Below are 20,437 nucleotides of genomic sequence, written 5' to 3' on the forward strand. Positions count from 1 at the left end.
TACTACTCAATTTTGCCATAAAAGTAATATCAGTCAAGATAAATTTTTATTTTTGGGGAAAAAAAATGTAAAGACTCCAACTTGGGGATTGTTTGAACTTCAAAATAATTAGTCCTGGAAACTTAAAAATAATGTTCTGGGATGGGTATAAATTGAATAACCAAAACTTTTACCTAGTTCTAAGTGCTATGATAATACACCATCAGCATTCATTACTGCTTTGCTTAGGGATCTGTTAATCAGAAAGAAAGCCTGAATTTCCAAAGATAAGAGTAGGAAATTATATATATATTAAAAAAAATATATCAGCAGAGAGAAGTTTGTCTGAACTTTGTAGCTTTCTTAACTCTAGCTCTGGTGCTAGAGGCTCTACGGAGAGACGTACCATCTAAAGGGTTAGTAAGGCCACTGCTACTCCAGTCAAACTGGACAGGTGGTAGAGATTCCTAGAATTGAAAAGTCAAAGAAATCAAAATTTTAATATCAGTTCAAAGTTACAGTAACATGTTAGGCCTCATAAGAAATTTGCTTCACATCAAATAAGAATTAATCTAATGGAGAAACAAATGACTTACAACTTCTGAAATATGTTACCTACAAACTAATGATATACACAATATTATATTTAAAGTTGGATCATTTTAATCATTGTACTCTCCAAAGCACCTAATACAGTATTCTGTACCCAAGAGGCACTCAATCAATACAACTGATTGTTGACTTCAAAAACATCACTTTTTTCGATTATTCTTGAAAGCTATTCATAAAAAAAATTGGAGAGGAAGATGATATAAGGTCATTCTTTTCAAATTCTATTTTACTAAATAGTTATGATTTTGTAATTTTAACACAGGGTTTCATTCCTCTTCAAAATTATACTTTAAAACATAATTTTATTTACTATACAAACACAAGCCAGCATATTAAAGAGATAAAGAATTTCAAATAATTGAAATGTGGTTGGAGACGGACTTTCCTGCATGAAAATTTCTTTTTAAATGGTACTCTCAGCTCTACTGGTGTGCAGGGTGTTACATTCTTGACTGATCCAATAAAAAGAAAATTCTCATTAGAGTACAGTGCCTTAATGTATTCCAAACACACGTGCACAACTGCTTCTTCGGACATCACATCGCGAATTACCTAGATTGTCTCGCATTGTCAGAGAAACCTAATTCATTAACAATATTTTCTCCAAAATGCATAGCGCAAACACTCACTGCGAAATATATATGTGTGTGTCTGTGTATACAAACATATATATGTATAAATAAAAATTATGCCAAATAGAAGACCATTAAAATTTACCATATAAAAGTTTTAGTAGTTTTTAGTAGCTGATACTTAAGAAACATAGCTTAACCAGGATAGGTTTTTAGGAAGGAAATCTACATGGCTTTCTCAGGAAACTTTCAGGGTTTTACTCTTAAGCATGCCCTCTCAAACAGGAAAGTGAACAGGTTGATAACATGGTCATTCTGTGATTATTCCCTTGCAGGACCAAAATGGCTGCAGGGAAGTTTGGGGGGGAAAAAAGGGAGTATTTTGTGGACTTACTTGAAGTGAATAGGAACGCTACTGACATACCTAATAAAGAATACACTGGTGTATATATATTATTTATAAATCATCCCTTTAGCTTTTGTGCAGTGAGGAACAGAGTGCTCACCTGGTATGTCAATCTCTCTAACCACCCCCTAAATAAAATGTGAAACAAAACACAGAGGCAAAACTAAGGTTACTTATAAGAAAATGGTCTGTTTGCCTTTTTTCTTCAAGAATAGCTTTTCTCAATGTATCTCGGCTTAAGTGAAACTGTGGAATGAGCTGCTGGAGACCCCTAAGATTTAGGGAAGTCCATTTAATAATGTTGGTATTTGTTAAGCGCTTACTATGTGCCGAGCACTGTTCTAAGCACTGGGGTAGACACAAGGGAATCAGGTTGTCCCACGTGGGGCTCACAGTTTTAATCCCCATTTTACAGATGAGGTAACTGAGGCACCGAGAAGTTAAGTGACTTGCCCAAAGTCACACAGCTGACAAGTGGCCGAGCGAGGATTCGAACCCATGACCTCTGACTCCAAAGCCCATGCTCTTTCCACTGAGCCACGCTACTTCTCTACATCCTACAGTATCTTGGTTACAACCGGATTATTGCCTCAAAAGTCTGGGTCATTTTGAAACTGCTGCTACCTTGAAACAACTCCAAAAACACCCAGTTTTCCATGTTCAAAGATCCAAACGCCTCTGAGGGCACCCAGTGCACCTGCGATATAACTGGGACATGCAATTCATCTTCTCAACGCACTAACCACTGGCCAGAATGCTGGTCTCCAAGAGGCCTTCCCAGATTGAGCTTCCCCTTTTTCCTCTGTTCCCTCTCTGCCCTCTGCTCCCTCTCCCTTTCCCCCTTCACTTCCTCTCAACTAAGCCCCCTTTCCCTCTGCTCCTTCCCCTCTCCCTTCCCCTCCCCTCAGCACTGTGCCCGTTTGTATATATTTTTATTGCCCTATTTATTTTGTTAATGAGGAGTACAACCCCTTGATTCTATTTATCGTGATTATGTTGTCTTGCTGTTGTCTGTCTCTCTCCCCCGATTAGACTGTAAGTCCGTCATTGGACAGGGATTGTCTCTATCTGTTGCCGAATTGTACATTCCAAGCACTTAGTACAGTGCTCTGCACATAGTAAGCGCTCAATACTATTGAATGAATGAATGAATGGTCTCTTTGGAAAAGGTGAAGGAGAGAGAGCTGAAGTGGAACTTTTAATCTAGAAGTGACTTGTTCCACTCCAGTACCCATCCTTAGTTCTTCCATTTTAAGAAATCTAAATTCCCTCTCTGTCACCTATAATGTATAATTTAAAAAAACAACAACAACATACTAATGGGATATTTAAACTTTAAAGCAACACTTCAGATGACTAAGGTCATTTTGGGCAGGGAATATGTCTGCTAAATCTGTTGTGTTGTACTCTCTCAAATGCTTAGTCCAGCACATAGTAAGCACTCAATAAACATCACTGATCAATTGAGTGATCTGAATATGGATGGCTTTTCAATTCCTCCATCCCTTAACACACCTAGACAAATAGAGCAAGCAGTGCTCCCAAACGAAATGTGTGGCCTAGTGGATAGACCACAGGCTTGGGAGTCAGATAAACCTGGGTTCTAATCCTGGCTCTGCCACTTGTCTGCTGTGTGACCTTGGGCAAATCACTTAACTTCTCTGTGACCCAGTTACTTCATCTGTAAAATGGGGATTGATACTGTGAGCCTCTTGTGGAACATGGACTGTGTCCAACTTGATTAGCTTTTAGGACAACCCTAGTGTTTAGTACAGTGCATGACACCTAATGAGAGCTTAGCAAATAGCTAAAAAAAACCCAAAAAAAACCCACCACACACCAGTAGGGTGCACAGAACAGGACAGTGAGGCAATAAAGAACATCTTGAAAATGGGGGTTTGACAGTTGTTGCTGGGAAGCAGCAGCAGGAAACAGACAGGCTGGTCTACAGTATTCCAGAATGAAGGGTTTCAACTAAGGGCAAAAAATGCGGTGTGATAAGGTGCAGAATTAATAATAATAATAATAATGTTGGTATTTGCTAAGCGTTTACTATCTGCAGAGCACTATTCTAAGTGCTGGGATAGATACAGGGTCATCAGGTTGTCCCACGTGAGGCTCGCAGTCTTAATCCCCATTTTACAGATGAGGTAACTGAGCCACAGAGAAGTTAAGTGACTTGCCCACAGTCACACAGCTGACAAGTGGCAGAGCTGGGATTTAAACCCATGACCTCTGACTCCCAAGCCCGTGCTCTTTCCACTGAGCCACGCTGCTTCCCAGATTTTGTAAGCAGTGGCCAGAGCAGCCAACAAAAAACTAGACCCTATCTTTAACTCGGGGGTTGGGAGGACATGTTAAAACCTGTACACTCTTTCCAAGAGCTCAGTGCAGCGCTCTGCTCACAGTACACACTTAATAAATATTACTACTCTATGCCTGTCAACAATATCTGTGGTTGCAGGCACAAAGGAAACAGCACCAATAGTGTCATCACCTTCAAATTTGGAGGCCAAACTCCCACCCACAAAATATTTTCCCAATATTTACGTTAAGATTCAACCCATATGAAATGCACAATCGTCCTGATATGCTTTGGTGTGGGGGAAAAAAAAATCAATTGTATTTACTGACTGCTTACTGTGCTAAGCTCTTGGGAGAGTACAAAATAACAGGGTTGGTAGACATGTTCCCTGACTACAAAAGTTTTGGAACAAACTGTAGGCTAGCAAAATCTATGAGGAAGCAGACCTGAAGACTGCTTTACCACATTTCTATGGTTACAATTTCACAATGTGTAGACTTCACGGGGTTTTAAAATTAAGCTTGACCAGGAACTATTTTTCCTATCAATAGGAACAAGAAATATAAAACTTTGATAATGCTTAGAAGTTATCACTTATTCTTTATGTATGCTCCCAGCACTGACCATTATAGCTGATATAAGTCCATCTTGGCCTGTCCAGGAAATTGATATCATCCCTAGAACTTTTCCACTTCTTTAAAAGGTTATTTTGTCACTAAAACCAGCAACTAAAACAAGTCTTGCAAAACACATGCTCTCATATTGCAGAATATCATTCTGACACATTAAATTTTTAATGTTTAAGTGTTATAGTCTTAATGCTTACAATATTCCTATAAAGTGGGGTTCATAAACACAAACTTCAATATCCGGAACTCCAGTAAACTGAAGCACTTAGTCCTGCCCTATGGATGAGGAAATTGAAATGTGGTGTGAATGTGAACTGTCCACAATTTAGGGATGGGAGATGGACTATTAGGCCTATGTGGGACAGGGACTATGTCCAACCGCAACTGCTTGCATCCACTCCAGTACTTAGTACAGTGACTGGCATATAGTAAGAGCTTAAATACCATAATTATTATTGGGATAATTCCTAGGACAATAACCTAAAACAATCTTACAAGTACAATTTTACAGTCTTACAAGTTCTGCAAGTATAGAAAGAAGGGCATGAACTGCATCTTATCTCTACAGAAAAGGGACTCTATAAGTTATGATGGTGATTTTGGATTTATTTTTTTTTAAATCCATGCATTTAAAACTAACTCCAAGAGCTATCTTGTACAGGAAATCCAAGAAAGAGCTGTAATCTCATCAGAATGATGTACTAGCCACTTCCTGCTTCCACCCACCCTCTTTCAGCACTTCGTTCCATACAAATCTTTCAGCTCATTACTGGTTAGATAGGCCACAGCTCAGGGAAGAATCTAAACTAAAAAGGATAAAAAGAAAAGGGAAAATGTTACTAGGGTTCTCTCTTCCCACTTTTTGGTTCTCCTTAGTAGCCTGTTCTAGGTTGAACAACTCTTACTGCCAAAATGCCTTTTCTTCCCCCCTTCCTATTTCCATTTCTTTCCTTTGTGTATTCGAGTGGGGACCAATGCAGAGAAAAGCGTTAACGTGGCAACTGTCCAGGGCGTGGCAAAACCACAATACCAGTGGTGCAAACACTCACTTCACACGCACAACAGAAAAAAAACAAAAACCCTGCTCTATGCTATAGTGGATTTAGCCCCATCTCCTGCAAAAGTGAGACTGAGTGCAACTCTGAAGCCAAATGCAGACCCTTCTTAGGATAAAATGAAGAGGCACACACTACCCAATTTATAGAAGCAACGTGGAGAAGTAGCATGGTCTAGTGGATAGAGCATGGGCTTAGGAGTCAGAAGGTCAAGGGTTCTAAACTTCTGCTCTGTGAACTTGGGCATATCAGTTCTCTTATCTGGGCCTCAATTACCTCATCTGTAAAATGGGCATGAAGAGTGTGAGCCCTATGTAGGACACAGACTGTGTCCAACCTAACTTTTATTTACCCCAGTACTTAGAACAGTGCTTTGCACGTAGCTAGTGCTTAACAATTATCATTATCATCATAACTTTTCTTCCTAGTCCAAAAATTTATTATTAAAATCACTTCAAACCCATCCTTTTTTCTAGTCACTTAGGACTACTTTTCATCTGCGCCATCACTATCAATACTTTCTTCTGAATTCTTTTCAATTCTCCATCTTTTTCAGCCGAAACTGGAAGCAAAACTCTGTGAGGGCCTGACCAACATCCAAAGTAGTGGCAGATCTTTCTTATAGTTCCTTATGTTCCTCTGGCTGCTATATTGTTACCATGCTAGCTCTTTTAAAAGTCAAGAGAAAAAAGGACACTGTTTTTACTTTTATTTTATAATCCACCCTGAGCCCTTGATTTCTCCTCCTCCTTCCCACATATATACTTGCACATAACCTGCCATTTCTTAATTTACCTTTGTGAAATTTTTCTTTCCCTCCTAAGTGAGGGTATTCACTTTCACTGAATTCCATTCTGCTTTATTCTGACCATTTTGGGGGATATTAATTCTGGTGGCTCTGTACAGATTCTAAAAATCAAGGCATGATGCCAACAAGAAATGTATTCCCTAACTGCTTGGTTGCTGGCATCAAAATAGAAAATATCAGGTTAGTGACAAGATAATCAAATGTAGAAAATGAATAGGCGACATGATTTCCTGATTCAATTAGTTTAAGCCATAAATATATTTTACATTAGACACAATCTGAAGATGCTTTTAAGGTTGTGTTATAATACAGGAGACAGCAACGGGCATCAAACTTGTGAATATTAGTTTGCAAAATATTACAATTGTTAAGTCTTCTGAAAACGACAATGCATCTTACTACATTTTTCCTTCTATGCAAAGAAATGAGCTCAGCAAGAATTACTGAGCCACTTCTAATTGGATCTGCGAATAGAAAGCAAATTGAACAAGTAGAAATATTCTTCCTGATTTTAATGATAGATTAAGAACATGGCACTACTTATTGTATATTATGTAATTTCTTATTCTGATGTGCTGAAGGAGCAAGTAAGAGAAAATGGAATAGAAATCACCTTGAATTTTAATATGGAACTTTTCACTTGTAAAACTACCACTTTTCAATTAACTTTTATAACAGCTTTTCACTTGAGAAAGATTTCAACCCAGAAAGATTAAATTTTAAATGCTATCTCTCAGAGCAAGTAAAGCACAAAAAACACCCTGGCAGGGTCAGAAAGTTGCAAATATCAAAAACTAGCAACGTCATGTTCTGTATCTACTATAAAAATATCTGAATGCCTATGTTAAAAAAATTCATATCAACCATCAAAAATTTGTCAAATATTTAGTATATTAAACTAAAGCATAACGTGGGGAAACTGTTAAATCATGCATTTATGACCAATATTTGAACCATAGTTTCTCAAAGAAAAACTTTTCTGTTTGAATATTAACCTAGGACTCACTCACTGTACTCTCTAAGAGGAAAATGTATACTTAGGGCATGTGTCTTTATTTTATCTAAATGGTCTATTTTAATCTAAATTCAAAATCTCCACTAAAACACCACCAATCTGGAGTAGTTTCTTTTCTAGTATTATCTTTTACCTGGAATTGATCAGACGTACATGTGTTCATCTCTGGTGATACTGGAGGTGTCTGCCCGATTGAAGCTATTTTTTCCGCAGCGGATACGGGTTTCAATGGTTCCTTGGTAGGCTCTAACATACCCTAAAAAAGTTAAAATGGCTTTCAAAAGCAAAAACTACATAATAGCTAAAATATATGAAAGGCAGCATTCAAATAGTAAAACCCAATATGAAAAGCATGTTACTTCAAAAGTATACTTCCAGAAAAAAGTTGTATTTGTAATGAAAAGAATTCTAGCTTCATACTCACCAATGCCAGAGAATGGCTTACAAAATAACTTTGTTCCCCACTAACCCTTTAAGTTTAAACAAGACTGGTCCTTAATTTTCAACATTAGCTCAAGACAAATTTCACAAATAATCAGTATTTCTCTCTTTCTGTTTTCCGCCAAAAGTTACAACAAAACACCCACCGAAAGGGGAAAGGGTTCCAGTGCAACAACATGAGTAGCTGTTAGCGGCTAGTCTGGGAAGGGGTAGGGAACAGGTAGGAGGAGAAAGGAGGAGAAGAGTGGAGGAAAGCACAATAGCATGTAGGATCCATGTTCTCCTACTATAGTCTACCCTTGGCTTTGAAGCACTTGGAATGTAAGAATTCCCTGTTTAAAGGATATCACCTCCACCCCTCTAAAAATTTATTTTAGAAAAAGGATTTATGAGCAAGAATACTACTCATGATGCTTGATCCTTGAGGGTCTATCTGAACTTCCAGTGCAGCCGGTGCACGACTCCCCTGTATTTGTATTTATTTTGGAAAGCATGAAAAAATTTAATTCACAGATTCACAGGCCAAAATTTGAGGCATTCTTTCCAAACAAGTTAATTTAATGAATTTTAGTTTCCAAAGAATAGCCCAGTTTAACTCAGCACTACTAAATCAGTAGGCCCACTGGTTTTTATTCCCTGAGACTAGGGAGAACGAACTCACATTTCTTGTCTGCGACTACAACTTGGGAAACTTGGGAATGATATACAACTTATGAAACAATGAGGAATACTTTACGATAAATGTATGAATAAAGGAAGAAATAAAAAAGTTATCAACTGCATATCAACACACTACTAAATTAATAAAAGGGAACAAAATCACTGAACCATGAGCCTTACATGCACTTTTCTTCCATCAGACAAATCAATGAATTTTAAAATGGAAAGTTTAAGAGTTGAGCCCTTGAAAATATGACTATTTCTGGAAATTAAGCACAAATATAAAAATCAGATTTTTAAAAATCCCCCAATTTGAAAACATCTCACTGCTTAGTTGTCAATTTCTATGAAAGTAATAAAGACTTCTTCTATAAGCAGGATACAGACACAATTCAAAAATGAATTCAGAAGTTGTTTGATACAGAACAAACTGGGACAACTCAATAAAATTTTTATAGCCTTGCTTCATGAGCCCCACACAGTAGGTATTTTTAATAAAAGCAATTACCTCTTCCAAGGAATTACTAATGTCTTTCATGCCTAAATTTTACGTGCTAGGGATGATTTAAATTGCCCCTGAAAAGAAGACCCTCATTCGGTTTGATTTATTAATATTCTTGGAGACAACAAAAATTCAGAAACCAAACCTGTGATAACATTAAGTCTGGGCCTGAAATGGGGAAAATAGAAAAGAGCATTGTGAAACTTTGTTAACTTGTTAGGCAGAAACTCACAGAGCCTATTACAAGGAGCTTGCACAGCCTAGCTGTGTGCCATCTGGGAACAGGATGGGAGAATGGCACATGTTTTTCTATGTGATTCTGTCAGGGCATAATGGTTGGCATTCCAATTCCTCTAAATCTCCCCCTGCACACATCTGAAAGGTGAGTTGAGATTTTCAGAACTTCACCCACCTTGGGAACACTGGCAGGTAAAGTAGGGAAGCAGAGAGAAGCAGAGTGGCCTAGTAAAAAGAGCAAGTGCCTGGGAGTCAGATGGATCTGCGTTTGAATCCCGAATCTGCCATTTGTCTGCTCTGTGACCTCGGGCAAGTCACTTCACTTCTCTGGGCCTCAGCTACTTCAGCCATACAATGGAGATTAAGACTGTGAGCTCCACGTGGGACACAGACTGTGTCCAACCTGCTTAGCTTGTACCTACCCTAGTGCTTAACATAGTACCTGGCACATAGTAAGCACTTTAACAAATATCATTTAAAAAAATTAAAAGAGAGAGAGAAGCTATTCTCCCTTCTAGAGAAAGGGGGAGCATGGTCATTATGTGAAAGATTCATTCCTAATAAAAAGACTTGTAATTCTTGAAAATAGCCCGAGTCTTAGAGTCCTACATATCTTTTCCCTGGTTTGAAATCAGAAAGAAAATACATCACACATTTATATAGCATAAATTTCAGAACTTAGAAATTAACAAGATGCCCTGAAAAAAATCACAAGTTGTACATAAAGGTTTAAGAATCCTTTTAAAATCTGTATTAAGCTCATTCATAAAAATCCTACTTTTCTAAACAACAATGTCATTTTCCAGAGGTCTGTTCATAAAAAAATAATATAAAAGTAGAGCTCTGGACCACAAACCAGCACCTGAAACAATACACTGGGAGACACTAGAAGGACAATTTGACTTCACTTGACTTGTTTAGATAAGAGCTTTTGAAAGGGACCATATCCCCTTCAAGCAAGTAAAAGGCTGACAAAGAATAATTCGAATATTATCAAGGGCCCAAATGCCAAAAGAGGCAAGAAGATATTTGCCTTAGCACACTTTTTATTTTAATCTCTACACTGTAAAAATAGTGTGTTTCAAAAATAGATGAAACATTTTAAATCATTAGAGCAGCAATTTAAGAATGGAAGAAAATGCTGTAGGTCAAGCAGACAAGAGCAACAAGCAAAGTTCCACTGCAAACCCATTTTCACATGCTCAAAAATGATCAAGGAAATTGCCCTTTAGCCTAAATTTCCATTTCTTTATTTTTCCAATTTGGCCATAAGGTATTTCCTCTTCATTTTTAAGGTATTGGTGGAAGAATTTAACCACAGTTTAAAAGAGCAAATATAATTTTTTGGACCACCTAAAACTCAAAAGTCCATCACGCACAAACATCAAAACTCAAATATAAATAGTTCTTGATAAGGAACAGAATTAATCATTCCTTCAGAGTTTTCCTGGACTACCTGGCATATCTGAAAAAACAAAATTCAACAGGTTTTAAGTCATGGCTTAAAGGTGGGTTCCAGTGCAATTCATTAAAATTGTAGTCAATGCCAGATCTTACTGTTGGGATTGCTGTTTCCTTTCTATGAAAACTGCAGCCTTGGCATTTCTGGATTTATATCTAAATATGTGATTCCCATGGGATGACACACAAATATCTAAATTTCATAACGATTACATCTAAAATACTTCCTTAAACCCTCACTAACTCATTACAGTAGCAAGAAAATTATGAAAATGTGGAGAGAAGTTCAATGGTCAGAAGTTTTACAACAATAGCAGAATATAAGTTTCAATTCACTCAACTTCACCTGTTTCAAGCATTCATCTTTCCTGCCACAAAATGTAGGGAATTAACTTTTGCTTTGGGTATGTTTTTTATGGGAAAATTACTAACATATAATATGACAGATATGCAAAAGAGGGCTTTCCTGTACTTACCAGTCCTGCTGCGTACATGGGCACTATAACAGGCTGCTTCTTATTGCCTGTAAAGAGCTGCAGATGTGAGGGAGAAAAAAAAAAGTACTAAGGAAATAGTCTAACATATCTTTCAGTGACCAACTAAATCAACTATGTTCTAAAATAAGCTAACAGGCATTTTATTAAACCTGTTAGAGTTAGCACTGAATTTTAAGAACAGTGTAAAGGTCTTGAAATGGTTTTAAAATTAAGCACACTAGAAAGGTATTTAGCAGAAAAGCTTTCTTGTGCAAATAAATGCTGTTTAGAAAAATTACATGGAGATTTTCACTTCAAAAGGCAAACAGTCACATTTGATTCGACCTTCATTTAAAGACAAAAATAACGAATCGTACGTGAAATCATCTTTTTGGAGGAGAATTGGTGGAACATAAAAGCAGGATTTAAAGCTGTTAGATAAGGCCCTTTTACTATAACAAGACTCACGATATTTCGGGTGTCGATTCCCAAAGAGCACAAAAGCTTCTTGTTGCTGTGGGAGCCTCCCCACTGGTATTTCAATCCATATGCTTCATGGATATCCTGCAGTTCTGTCCACACGTCCAGCAGCTCTCTAGAGATGCCAATGGAAAAAAATCAGATGACTCAGCAGCTTTCACTGCATATTCTAGTTTTAATATGACTGACATGTTACAAATTCCAATTAAGCTTATGCCCAAGCACAAGTACTCGGGGGAACTAAAGTTGCTTTAGTGTTCTTAGACAATTATTATTCAGACTTATAATTGGAAAATGATGCCCACAGCTGACAGAACATGGTCTACTTAGACTTCATCAACACATGAATTAATATAGCAATTTGTAGCAAGTGTAAGTAATAAGCCACATTCTAATTAACTATCTCTCTTAGGCATCACTTAAAGCAACTGAGAAACTACCAAATGCATGAAATTACACCAATACCTGTGTTCATTAGAAAATTTCCAATAAACAGATTCTTAAAATATTCAAAGTTAAAGTTGAAAGTAAATTTAACTATGCAACTGAGACTAATGTGATTCAGCTTAAACTATTTAAAGGAATACTAATCAATGAGAACTTTAAAGTTTCTTACCCACTTTCTGTCGAGGTCTCTCTTGTTCTTTCCTCTAAGTTTTCTAACAACAGCTTCAGGGAAGTAACCTTCTCTTCGGCCCCAGAAACAGGAATTGCAGGAAAACAGGCCTCAAATATTCGTTGCAGACGGCTTATCAATGCGGCCTATATATATATTTAAAAAAAAAAACCAAAGAAATTGATTTCCAGTTTTCTAATTTTATCTTATAGTTTTCAAGGAAAAATAGTTGTAATGGGTTAAATCTCTGAAGTCTAAGAAACTATAACAATAATGGTGATATTTGTTAAGCACTTACTATATGCCAAGCACTATATTAAGCACTGGGGCAGAAATACAAGATTCTCAGTCCCACATGGGGCTCACAGTCTAAGCAGAAAGGATAACAGGTATTGAATCTCCATTTTACAGTTGAGAAAACTGAGGCACAAAGAAGTTAGGTGACTTGCCCAAGGTCATACATGAGACAAGCGGCAGAGCCGAGATTAGAACCCAGAGCCTCTGACTCCCAGGTCTGTGTTCTTCCCACTAGGCTAAAGGTGTCTCTGCCACCTCCTCAAACTTCCAGGTTTAAGATTTAATAGTAGAAATCGGTTTGGAGAATACTTTGAAAAAATCCTGCGCCATTTCAAACTAAATACAGACAACTTTTCCATTGAACATTTGCACCAGAAAGAGTTTAGGGTGATGTTAGATAACTGTCAAGTGGTTTGAATTTAAGTAGATAAGAATGTCTCCAAAGAAGTCCTTCTATTTGATGTGACTTCACTGTTGTACTGTACTCTCCCAAGCGCTTAGTACTGTTCTGCACACAATAAGCATTCAATAAATACAACTGAATTAATTTCATCATTTCTGCAACTCATCTAGTACTATTATCATTTAGTAAGTTTCTTTGTCCTGCCTTTTGTAGTGTCTTCACTAACTAATCCACCTTCTCCCCTAACAAAACTGCATATGTCAATATCTATATATAGCACATGGCGTAGTGGATAGAGCACAGGACTGAGAGTCAGGTCATGGGTTCTAATCTCAGCTCTGCCAAATGTCTGCTGGGTGACCTTGGGCAAGTCACTTCCCTTCCTCTTTGCCTCAGTTACCTCATCTGTAAAATGGGGATTGAGACACTTCCCCCTCCAGTTATCGTCCTATCTCCCTACTACCCTTCCTTTCCAAAATCCTAGAACGAGTCATCTACAATCGATGCCTAGAATTCCTTAACTCCCATTCTCTCCTAGACCCCCTCCGATCTGGCTTCTGTCCCCTCCACTCTACCGAGACTGCTCTCTCTAAGGTCACCCATGACCTCCTTCTTGCCAAATCCAATGGCTCCTACTCCATTCTGATCCTCCTTGACCTCTCTGCTGCCTTTGACACTGTCGACCATCCCCTCCTCCTCCATACCTTATCTCACCTTGGCTTCACGGACTCTGTCCTCTCCTGGTTCTCCTCTTACCTCTCTGGCCGATCATTCTCGGTCTCCTACGCTGGAGCCTCCTCCCCCTCCCATCCTTTAACTGTTGGAGTTCCTCAAGGGTCAGTTCTTGGCCCTCTTCTGTTCTCCATTTACACTCACTCCCTCGGTGAACTCATCCGCTCTCACGGCTTCGACTACCATCTCTACGCAGATGACACGCAGATCTACATCTCCGCCCCGTCCTCTCCCCCTCCCTTCAGGCTCGCATATCCTCCTGCCTCCGGGACGTCTCCACCTGGATGTCGGCCTGCCACCTAAAACTCAACATGAGCAAGACTGAGCTCCTCATCTTCCCTCCCAAACCCGGTCCGCTCCCAGACTTCTCTATCACCGTGGATGGCACGACCATCCTTCCCGTCCCGCAGGCCCGCAATCTCGGTGTCATCCTTGACGCGTCCCTCTCGTTCACCCCACACATCCTATCCGTTACCAAGACCTGCCGGTTTCACCTCTACAATATCGCCAAGATCCGCCCTTTCCTCTCCACCCAAACGGCTACCTTACTATTACGGGCTCTCGTTATATCCCGGCTAGACTACTGTGTCAGCCTTCTCTCTGACCTCCCTTCCTCCTCTCTCGCCCCGCTCCGGTCTATTCTTCACTCTGCTGCCCGGCTCATCTTCCTGCAGAAACGATCTGGGCATGTCACTCCCCTTCTTAAACAACTCCAGTGGTTGCCTATCGACCTCCGCTCCAAACAAAAACTCCTCACTCTAGGCTTCAAGGCTCTCCATCACCTTGCCCCTTCCTACCTCTCCTCCCTTCTCTCTTTCTACCGCCCACCCCGCACGCTCCGCTCCTCTGCCGCCCACCTCCTCACCATCCCTCGGTCTCGCCTATCCCGCCGTCGACCCCTGGGTCACGTCCTCCCACGGTCCTGGAACGCCCTCCCTCCTCACCTCCGCCAAACTGATTCTCTTTCCCTCTTCAAAACCTTACTTAAAAATCACCTCCTCCAAGAGGCGTTCCCAGACTGAGCTCCTCTTCCCCCTCTACTCCCTCTGCCACCCCCCCTTTACCTCTCCGCAGCTAAAGCCTCATTTTCCCCTTTTCCCTCTGCTCCTCCACCTCTCCCTTCCCATCCCCACAGCACTGTACTCGTCCGCTCAACTGTATATATTTTCGTTACCCTATTTATTTTGTTAATGAATTGTACATCGCCTCGATTCTATTTAGTTGCCATTGTTTTTCGAGATGTTCTTCCTCTTGACGCTGTTTAGTGCCATTGTTCTCGTCTGTCCGTCTCCCCCGATTAGACTGTAAGCCCGTCAAACGGCAGGGACTGTCTCTATCTGTTGCCGACTTGTTCATCCCAAGCGCTTAGTACAGTGCTCTGCACATAGTAAGCGCTCAATAAATACTATTGAATGAATGAATGAATCCCACGTAGGACAGGGTCTTGTCCAACCTGATTTGAAGGTTGTGAGCCTCACATAGAACAAGCTGATTACCCTGTATCTACCCCAGCACTTAGAACAGTGCTCTGCACATAGTAAGCGCTTAACAAATGCCAACAATAATTTGCTTGTATCCACCTCACCACTTAGTCCAGTGCCTGGTACACTGTAATAATAATAATAATAATAATAATAATGAATCTTAATTCATTATTAGGGACAGTCTATATATGCTGTCAAAAATCATGCTGATTCCTAAATCTCTAACTGCCCAGAGCACTGAAATGTACTTTAGCTCTCACATACAATCTGAATGAAAACCACTACTTACATAGTGAATATGCTATTTCATACATTTAATTTCTCTATAAAAGACTGCCTTGGTTACAGTGCTAAAGATTATGTGGTTACTAAAAGGATACCTTGTCTACTGAAAAATGGCATATGGAATATGATGTTGGAAAAAATGGGATGTGGGCATGGCTCCATTAAGGCACACATTCTATAAACATGGGGTTTGTCAGGAATGTAACCCTCTTGTTTTCAAGGAACTGAGTGAATTGCAAGTGCACCGAGATGCTGAGAGAGGGACTTTTCCCTCTCCTTGTCTCCCCATTCATCTGTATTGACAGCTGGGAGAAATACAACTATCTCATATCTCTTGCTAAACTGAAGTACAAATTAATTTGTTTAATTTTGAAGATTTAAAACATCCATTAGTACTGAAATATTAATACTCATTGATTAAATCTAGTAATTGCAGTTTTTTACACCCTGAGTAAGAAAAAATGGCAAATCACTGATGTACACTATAGGAATGAACTAGAAAATGCAAATAAGTGGTAAAATTCCTTTAAGGGTAAATCCTTTAAAAATTCAAAATTCTCCCTTTGAAAAATTAGACCTTGGGTGAAATATGTAATTCCCATAAATAAACTTGAAATCTTTGCATGAAACAATATACTAAGTAGGCTACCTTCTTCAGTATTATTTCATCCAGTTAGATTCTTTCCTTTACTTTAACCATCAATGAAAACAAAAATAACTTGGAAGAATTCTTACTGGAAACTGAGAAACCTGAGGTGAAGAGTTGGACTCGAGATCCCTGGGCTCCTGCAACTTGCCAGTATCATGGGACTAAGCACTTAGTCTCTTTCCATCAGAGGGCCATGAATACTACCTCTAAAGGGATCAGGTAACTACCTAATTGGAAATTCGATGCAGCATGGGTTTCCCTTAGCAGAACAAACACAAACACCAATACGGTCCACAAAATGGACTATTATAAATTAGCCTCTCCTTTTCTGTCAGTTCACTTTCAGACACTTTCCGTCCCCCTCCTCTCTCACTCCGTTCACTGGGTATCTGCTTGTTCTGTTGTCTGTCTCCCTCTTCTACACTGTGAGCCCATTGTTGGGTAGGGATTGTCTCTATCTGTTGCCGAACTGTAGTTTCCAAGCGCTTAGTACAGTGCTCTGCACACATTGAGCAGTCAATATGACTGAATGAATAAATCTGCTTAAGACAAAAACCCACCTGGAATAAGTGTCTCGTATGTACATAATAGACGTTTCAGTAAAATATAATAATAATAATGATGTTGGTATTTGTTAAGTGCTTACTATGTGCAGAGCACTGTTCTAAGTGCTGGGATAGATACAGGGTAATCAGGTTGTCCATGTGAGGCTCACCGTTAATCCCCATTTTACAGATGAGGTAACTGAGGCACAGAGAAGTGAAGTGACTTGCCCATTACAGATGAGGTAACTGAGGCACAGAGAAGTGAAGTGACTTGCCCACAGTCACACAGCTGACAAGCGGCGGAGCCGGGATTCGAACTCATGACCTCTGACTCCCAAGCCCGGGCTCTTTCCTCTGAGCCACGCTTACCCGTACACCTCCCTGGACTCTGAGGGTGCTACTGGGCCTGGTCCATCAACCAGAGCTAGAGAAGGAGACACAAGGAGTAGAGCCCTGGGCCTGGGCTCTGGACCCTCAATCAGCTAGAGACCATTTTGCCATAAGGCCACCCTAGTCAACTGTTTTTCCTTCTCTGTGCAGAACACGGTATTAACTATTTAGGGAGGGCTCAATCAAATTAATAGACACAATCCCTTTCCTCCAGTTTACAAAAAAGGAGGAGAGACAGACCTTAAAATAATTCACAGAGAGGAGGAAGAAGGAAAAGTTGCCATGTAGGTGAGCGAGTATTTTAAGTAGTAGGGTAGGTCAGATGGTGGTTGTGAGCGCAAAAGTGTGTGACTGGTGCAGAAATTCTCAAGTGGTAATTAGGAAAACAAACTAGGTACGAAATAAATTAATCCAACTTTCAGAGCAGTGATGATACTCTCACCCTTCCCTCCCCACCCCTGAGGCCCGGATTTGAAACAGCCAGCAGGAAGCTGCACTACTCTTGGGCAAGAGAAGTTATGGAAACTCAAGATCCAGGTTGTACTAATTTGATGAAGGGCAGCAACTGAGGAATTTCCTTGTCAGCAGAGCAGTGTTGCCTTGCAAATGACAACCCAGCCCACACGCTTCACTCCTCTAATGCCAACCTATTCACCATATCTCAATCTTGTCTTCCCCCCCCAGTGACCCCTTGTCCATGTCCTCCCTCTGGCCTGGTACTCCCTACCCCTTCATACATGCCAGACCACAAAGCTGGGGGAAAACCTGACCTCTTCCTATGCATTTGCCTCCAAGATTCCTGTAAACAGGGCCACTGCTCCCAGCTACAAAATTTAGCAGCAGGAACCGAGGCAGCATGAGCCTGGGCACTTAAAATAAAAATATCAGACACAAAGGCATTCAGTTGTCCATAGGTACCAGAGAGGGGACAGATCAGCTGAAAGCCAGACAAATGAACTCACTGCCAACTGCTCTCCAGACCATATCAGCCTGGGCTAACAGGTTTAAAATTGCAGCTTCTCCTCGTTGTCCAAGAACAGTACTTTAATCTGGACTGGAGAGGTCTCTGGGGGAACATTAGGAGGGAGCACAGCAAAACAATTCAAGGAAGCACACGATGTCAAGATGTCATTCCAAATCCATCCAGCCCCACATAAGCATCCAGTCAGGTTGGCCACAATTACAAGACCCCCCCCACCAAACTTGGAGGATTCAACTCTAGAAAATTCAGACAAACTGGAGACTTCTGCAGGTTGTTCTGCAAATTGATTTGCACTAGCATGTTAATATCCTGCCCATCCAAAAGAGCTCAAATACTTTGTTCTGCAGAACACTCAGAGAGGGCTGCTTTTCCTACATGCAGTCAGTGACTCTTATTTCTGCCCTCTCCCCTGGGCATTGAGAAAGAAAATGTTCTTAATCGCTTCAAATTAGCAGTCTGAAGTAGAGAGACAGAGAAGCCTGCTAATCGACTCTAAACCCGAAGAAGGAGTGGGTAAAGGACTGTGATCCAACTCAATTTCATCACTCGTTGCTGGATTCTGAGGTGGGAATTTTTAGTCATTCATTAAAATAGCTGAAATAGAACAATTGCTTTTAAATTTCTGGGCTGGGCTTTCCTTTTCAAAGATCTTAGCAGAACAGTCCCAATTTCTGCTTCCACCCAGGAAATTAATATACGATCTGCGTTTGAGAAAAGAATATCTTTGCTAGCAACAGACCATGTACAAGGAAAAAGATGAATCCTCACAATCTCAAGCCTTCATACTGTTCCTTTGCACCATTTCCCTTTTCATTTTACATGAACTGCCTTCCCTTCATCTTCACTTTGGGTGGGATGGAGGGGTTAACTACTACCTGAGTGAACAGATGCTGTACCCTTTGCCTACTAGCGCTTATTAGAATAACCAAAGAGATAACAATATAATGACTACAGTAGTCTTCCAAAACACAACTTGAAAAATATAGTTGTTGGCTTAAGGTTGGTGGTTGTGTAATTCTCTAGGGAACTAGCTATGGATCATCTGTTCTTGTTGATCAGTTACACATAAGCACACAAGTGTCAAAGGAAGTGAAAATGTGAATGTTGTGGGCAGGGAACATGTCTATTAACTCTGTTATATGGCACTCTCCCAAGTGCTTAGTACAGTGCTCTGCACACAGTAAGTGCTCAATAAATAAGATTGACTTACTGGTTCTGATTCAAGGGCTGATGTCAAGAGCTGGGGAGCTGGAGGGTAGCCTGCCTCCTTGGAGTACTTTATGTCAAACTACTCTCCCTTCCTGGATACCAGCACAAACTGCCAGTTTTCCTCCCAGAGTAACTAAAAAAGATAGCAGTACTGCAGGATTTGGGTTCTAATCCGGGAACCACCACCTGTCTGCTGTGTGACCTCGTGAAAGTCACAATTCCTCTGTGCCTCAATTACCTCATCCGTAAATGGATTTGGCCTTGGATTGTGTTCAACCTGATTACTGTATCTACCCAGTGCTTAGTATAGCACCAGGCACATTGTAAACACTGAAAGCAGAGAAGCAGCGTGGTTTAGTGGAAAGAGCATGGGCTTGCGAGTCAGAGGACATGGGTTCTAATCCTGCCACCGTCACTTGTCTGCTGTGTGACCTTGGGTAAGCCACTTAACTTCTCTAGGCCTCAGTTCCCTCATCTGTAAAAAGGGGATTAAGACTGTGAGCCCCACCTGGGACAACCTGATTATCCTGGATCAATCCCAGTGCTTAGAACAGTTCTTGGCACATAGTAAACACTTAACAAATAACATTTTTTTAAATTAACACTTAAAAAAAAGCCCAAGTTAGGTGTACTTTGGTACATGGGTTGAATATTCTTTTCATCCCCAACGCTAGCAACCAATAAATCTGGCTGCCATATTTTCTACCTTTTTGAACGCTAAAGACTTCAGAGTCACTTAATTTCAGAATAGTCTTGCAAGTTACACAAGTAACACTATCTCATTTTACCGACAGGTAAATTAACGCAGTGAGAAGCTGTGTCTTTGGCCAACCAGCTAGTGAGAACTCACTGAAAAGAGCCCTGGTTCATTGATCGCCTAGTCCAGGTTTACTGGATTACAATCTCTCCAATTTATTGTCTTTTCATTTTTTTAAAATGATGAATATATTTTATCCCTACAGTTTCCTAACAGAATTCAAGCTTTTCCCTCTTTGTTTAGACTTCTTTATTGATATCACTAGGCCCTCCACTAAGTGGAAACCTAGAAGCAATATTCAAGTCATTGTTACCTGATCTTCTTGAAGGGATATACCATATACCTCACCATCATTAAATATTAAATCAGTTTTCAGGTACAAATCTACTGCTGTAATGTTGGTTTTAAATCGGGCTTGAATGAGACAATTGGTGGTTCTCGAGATTGTAA

General features: G+C 40.0%; 1 protein-coding gene across 2 annotated transcripts in view; it reads right to left on the minus strand.

Annotated features, from left to right (window-relative positions):
• The window catches only part of AFTPH (aftiphilin), a 68,760-nt gene that overhangs the window by 14,738 nt on the left and 33,585 nt on the right, over positions 1-20,437 (minus strand). For both annotated transcript variants that reach the window (XM_001513113.4, XM_007672066.3), the window contains exons 3-7: positions 12,255-12,400; positions 11,627-11,753; positions 11,159-11,215; positions 7,515-7,637; positions 386-446 (exon numbers count right to left, since the gene is read on the minus strand). In XM_001513113.4, coding sequence (XP_001513163.1) covers positions 386-446; positions 7,515-7,637; positions 11,159-11,215; positions 11,627-11,753; positions 12,255-12,400 — 514 coding nt within the window. The remainder of the gene's footprint in view (positions 1-385; positions 447-7,514; positions 7,638-11,158; positions 11,216-11,626; positions 11,754-12,254; positions 12,401-20,437) is intronic.

Source organism: Ornithorhynchus anatinus, chromosome 9, assembly GCF_004115215.2.
Source record: "Ornithorhynchus anatinus isolate Pmale09 chromosome 9, mOrnAna1.pri.v4, whole genome shotgun sequence".
Taxonomy (NCBI): domain Eukaryota; kingdom Metazoa; phylum Chordata; class Mammalia; order Monotremata; family Ornithorhynchidae; genus Ornithorhynchus; species Ornithorhynchus anatinus.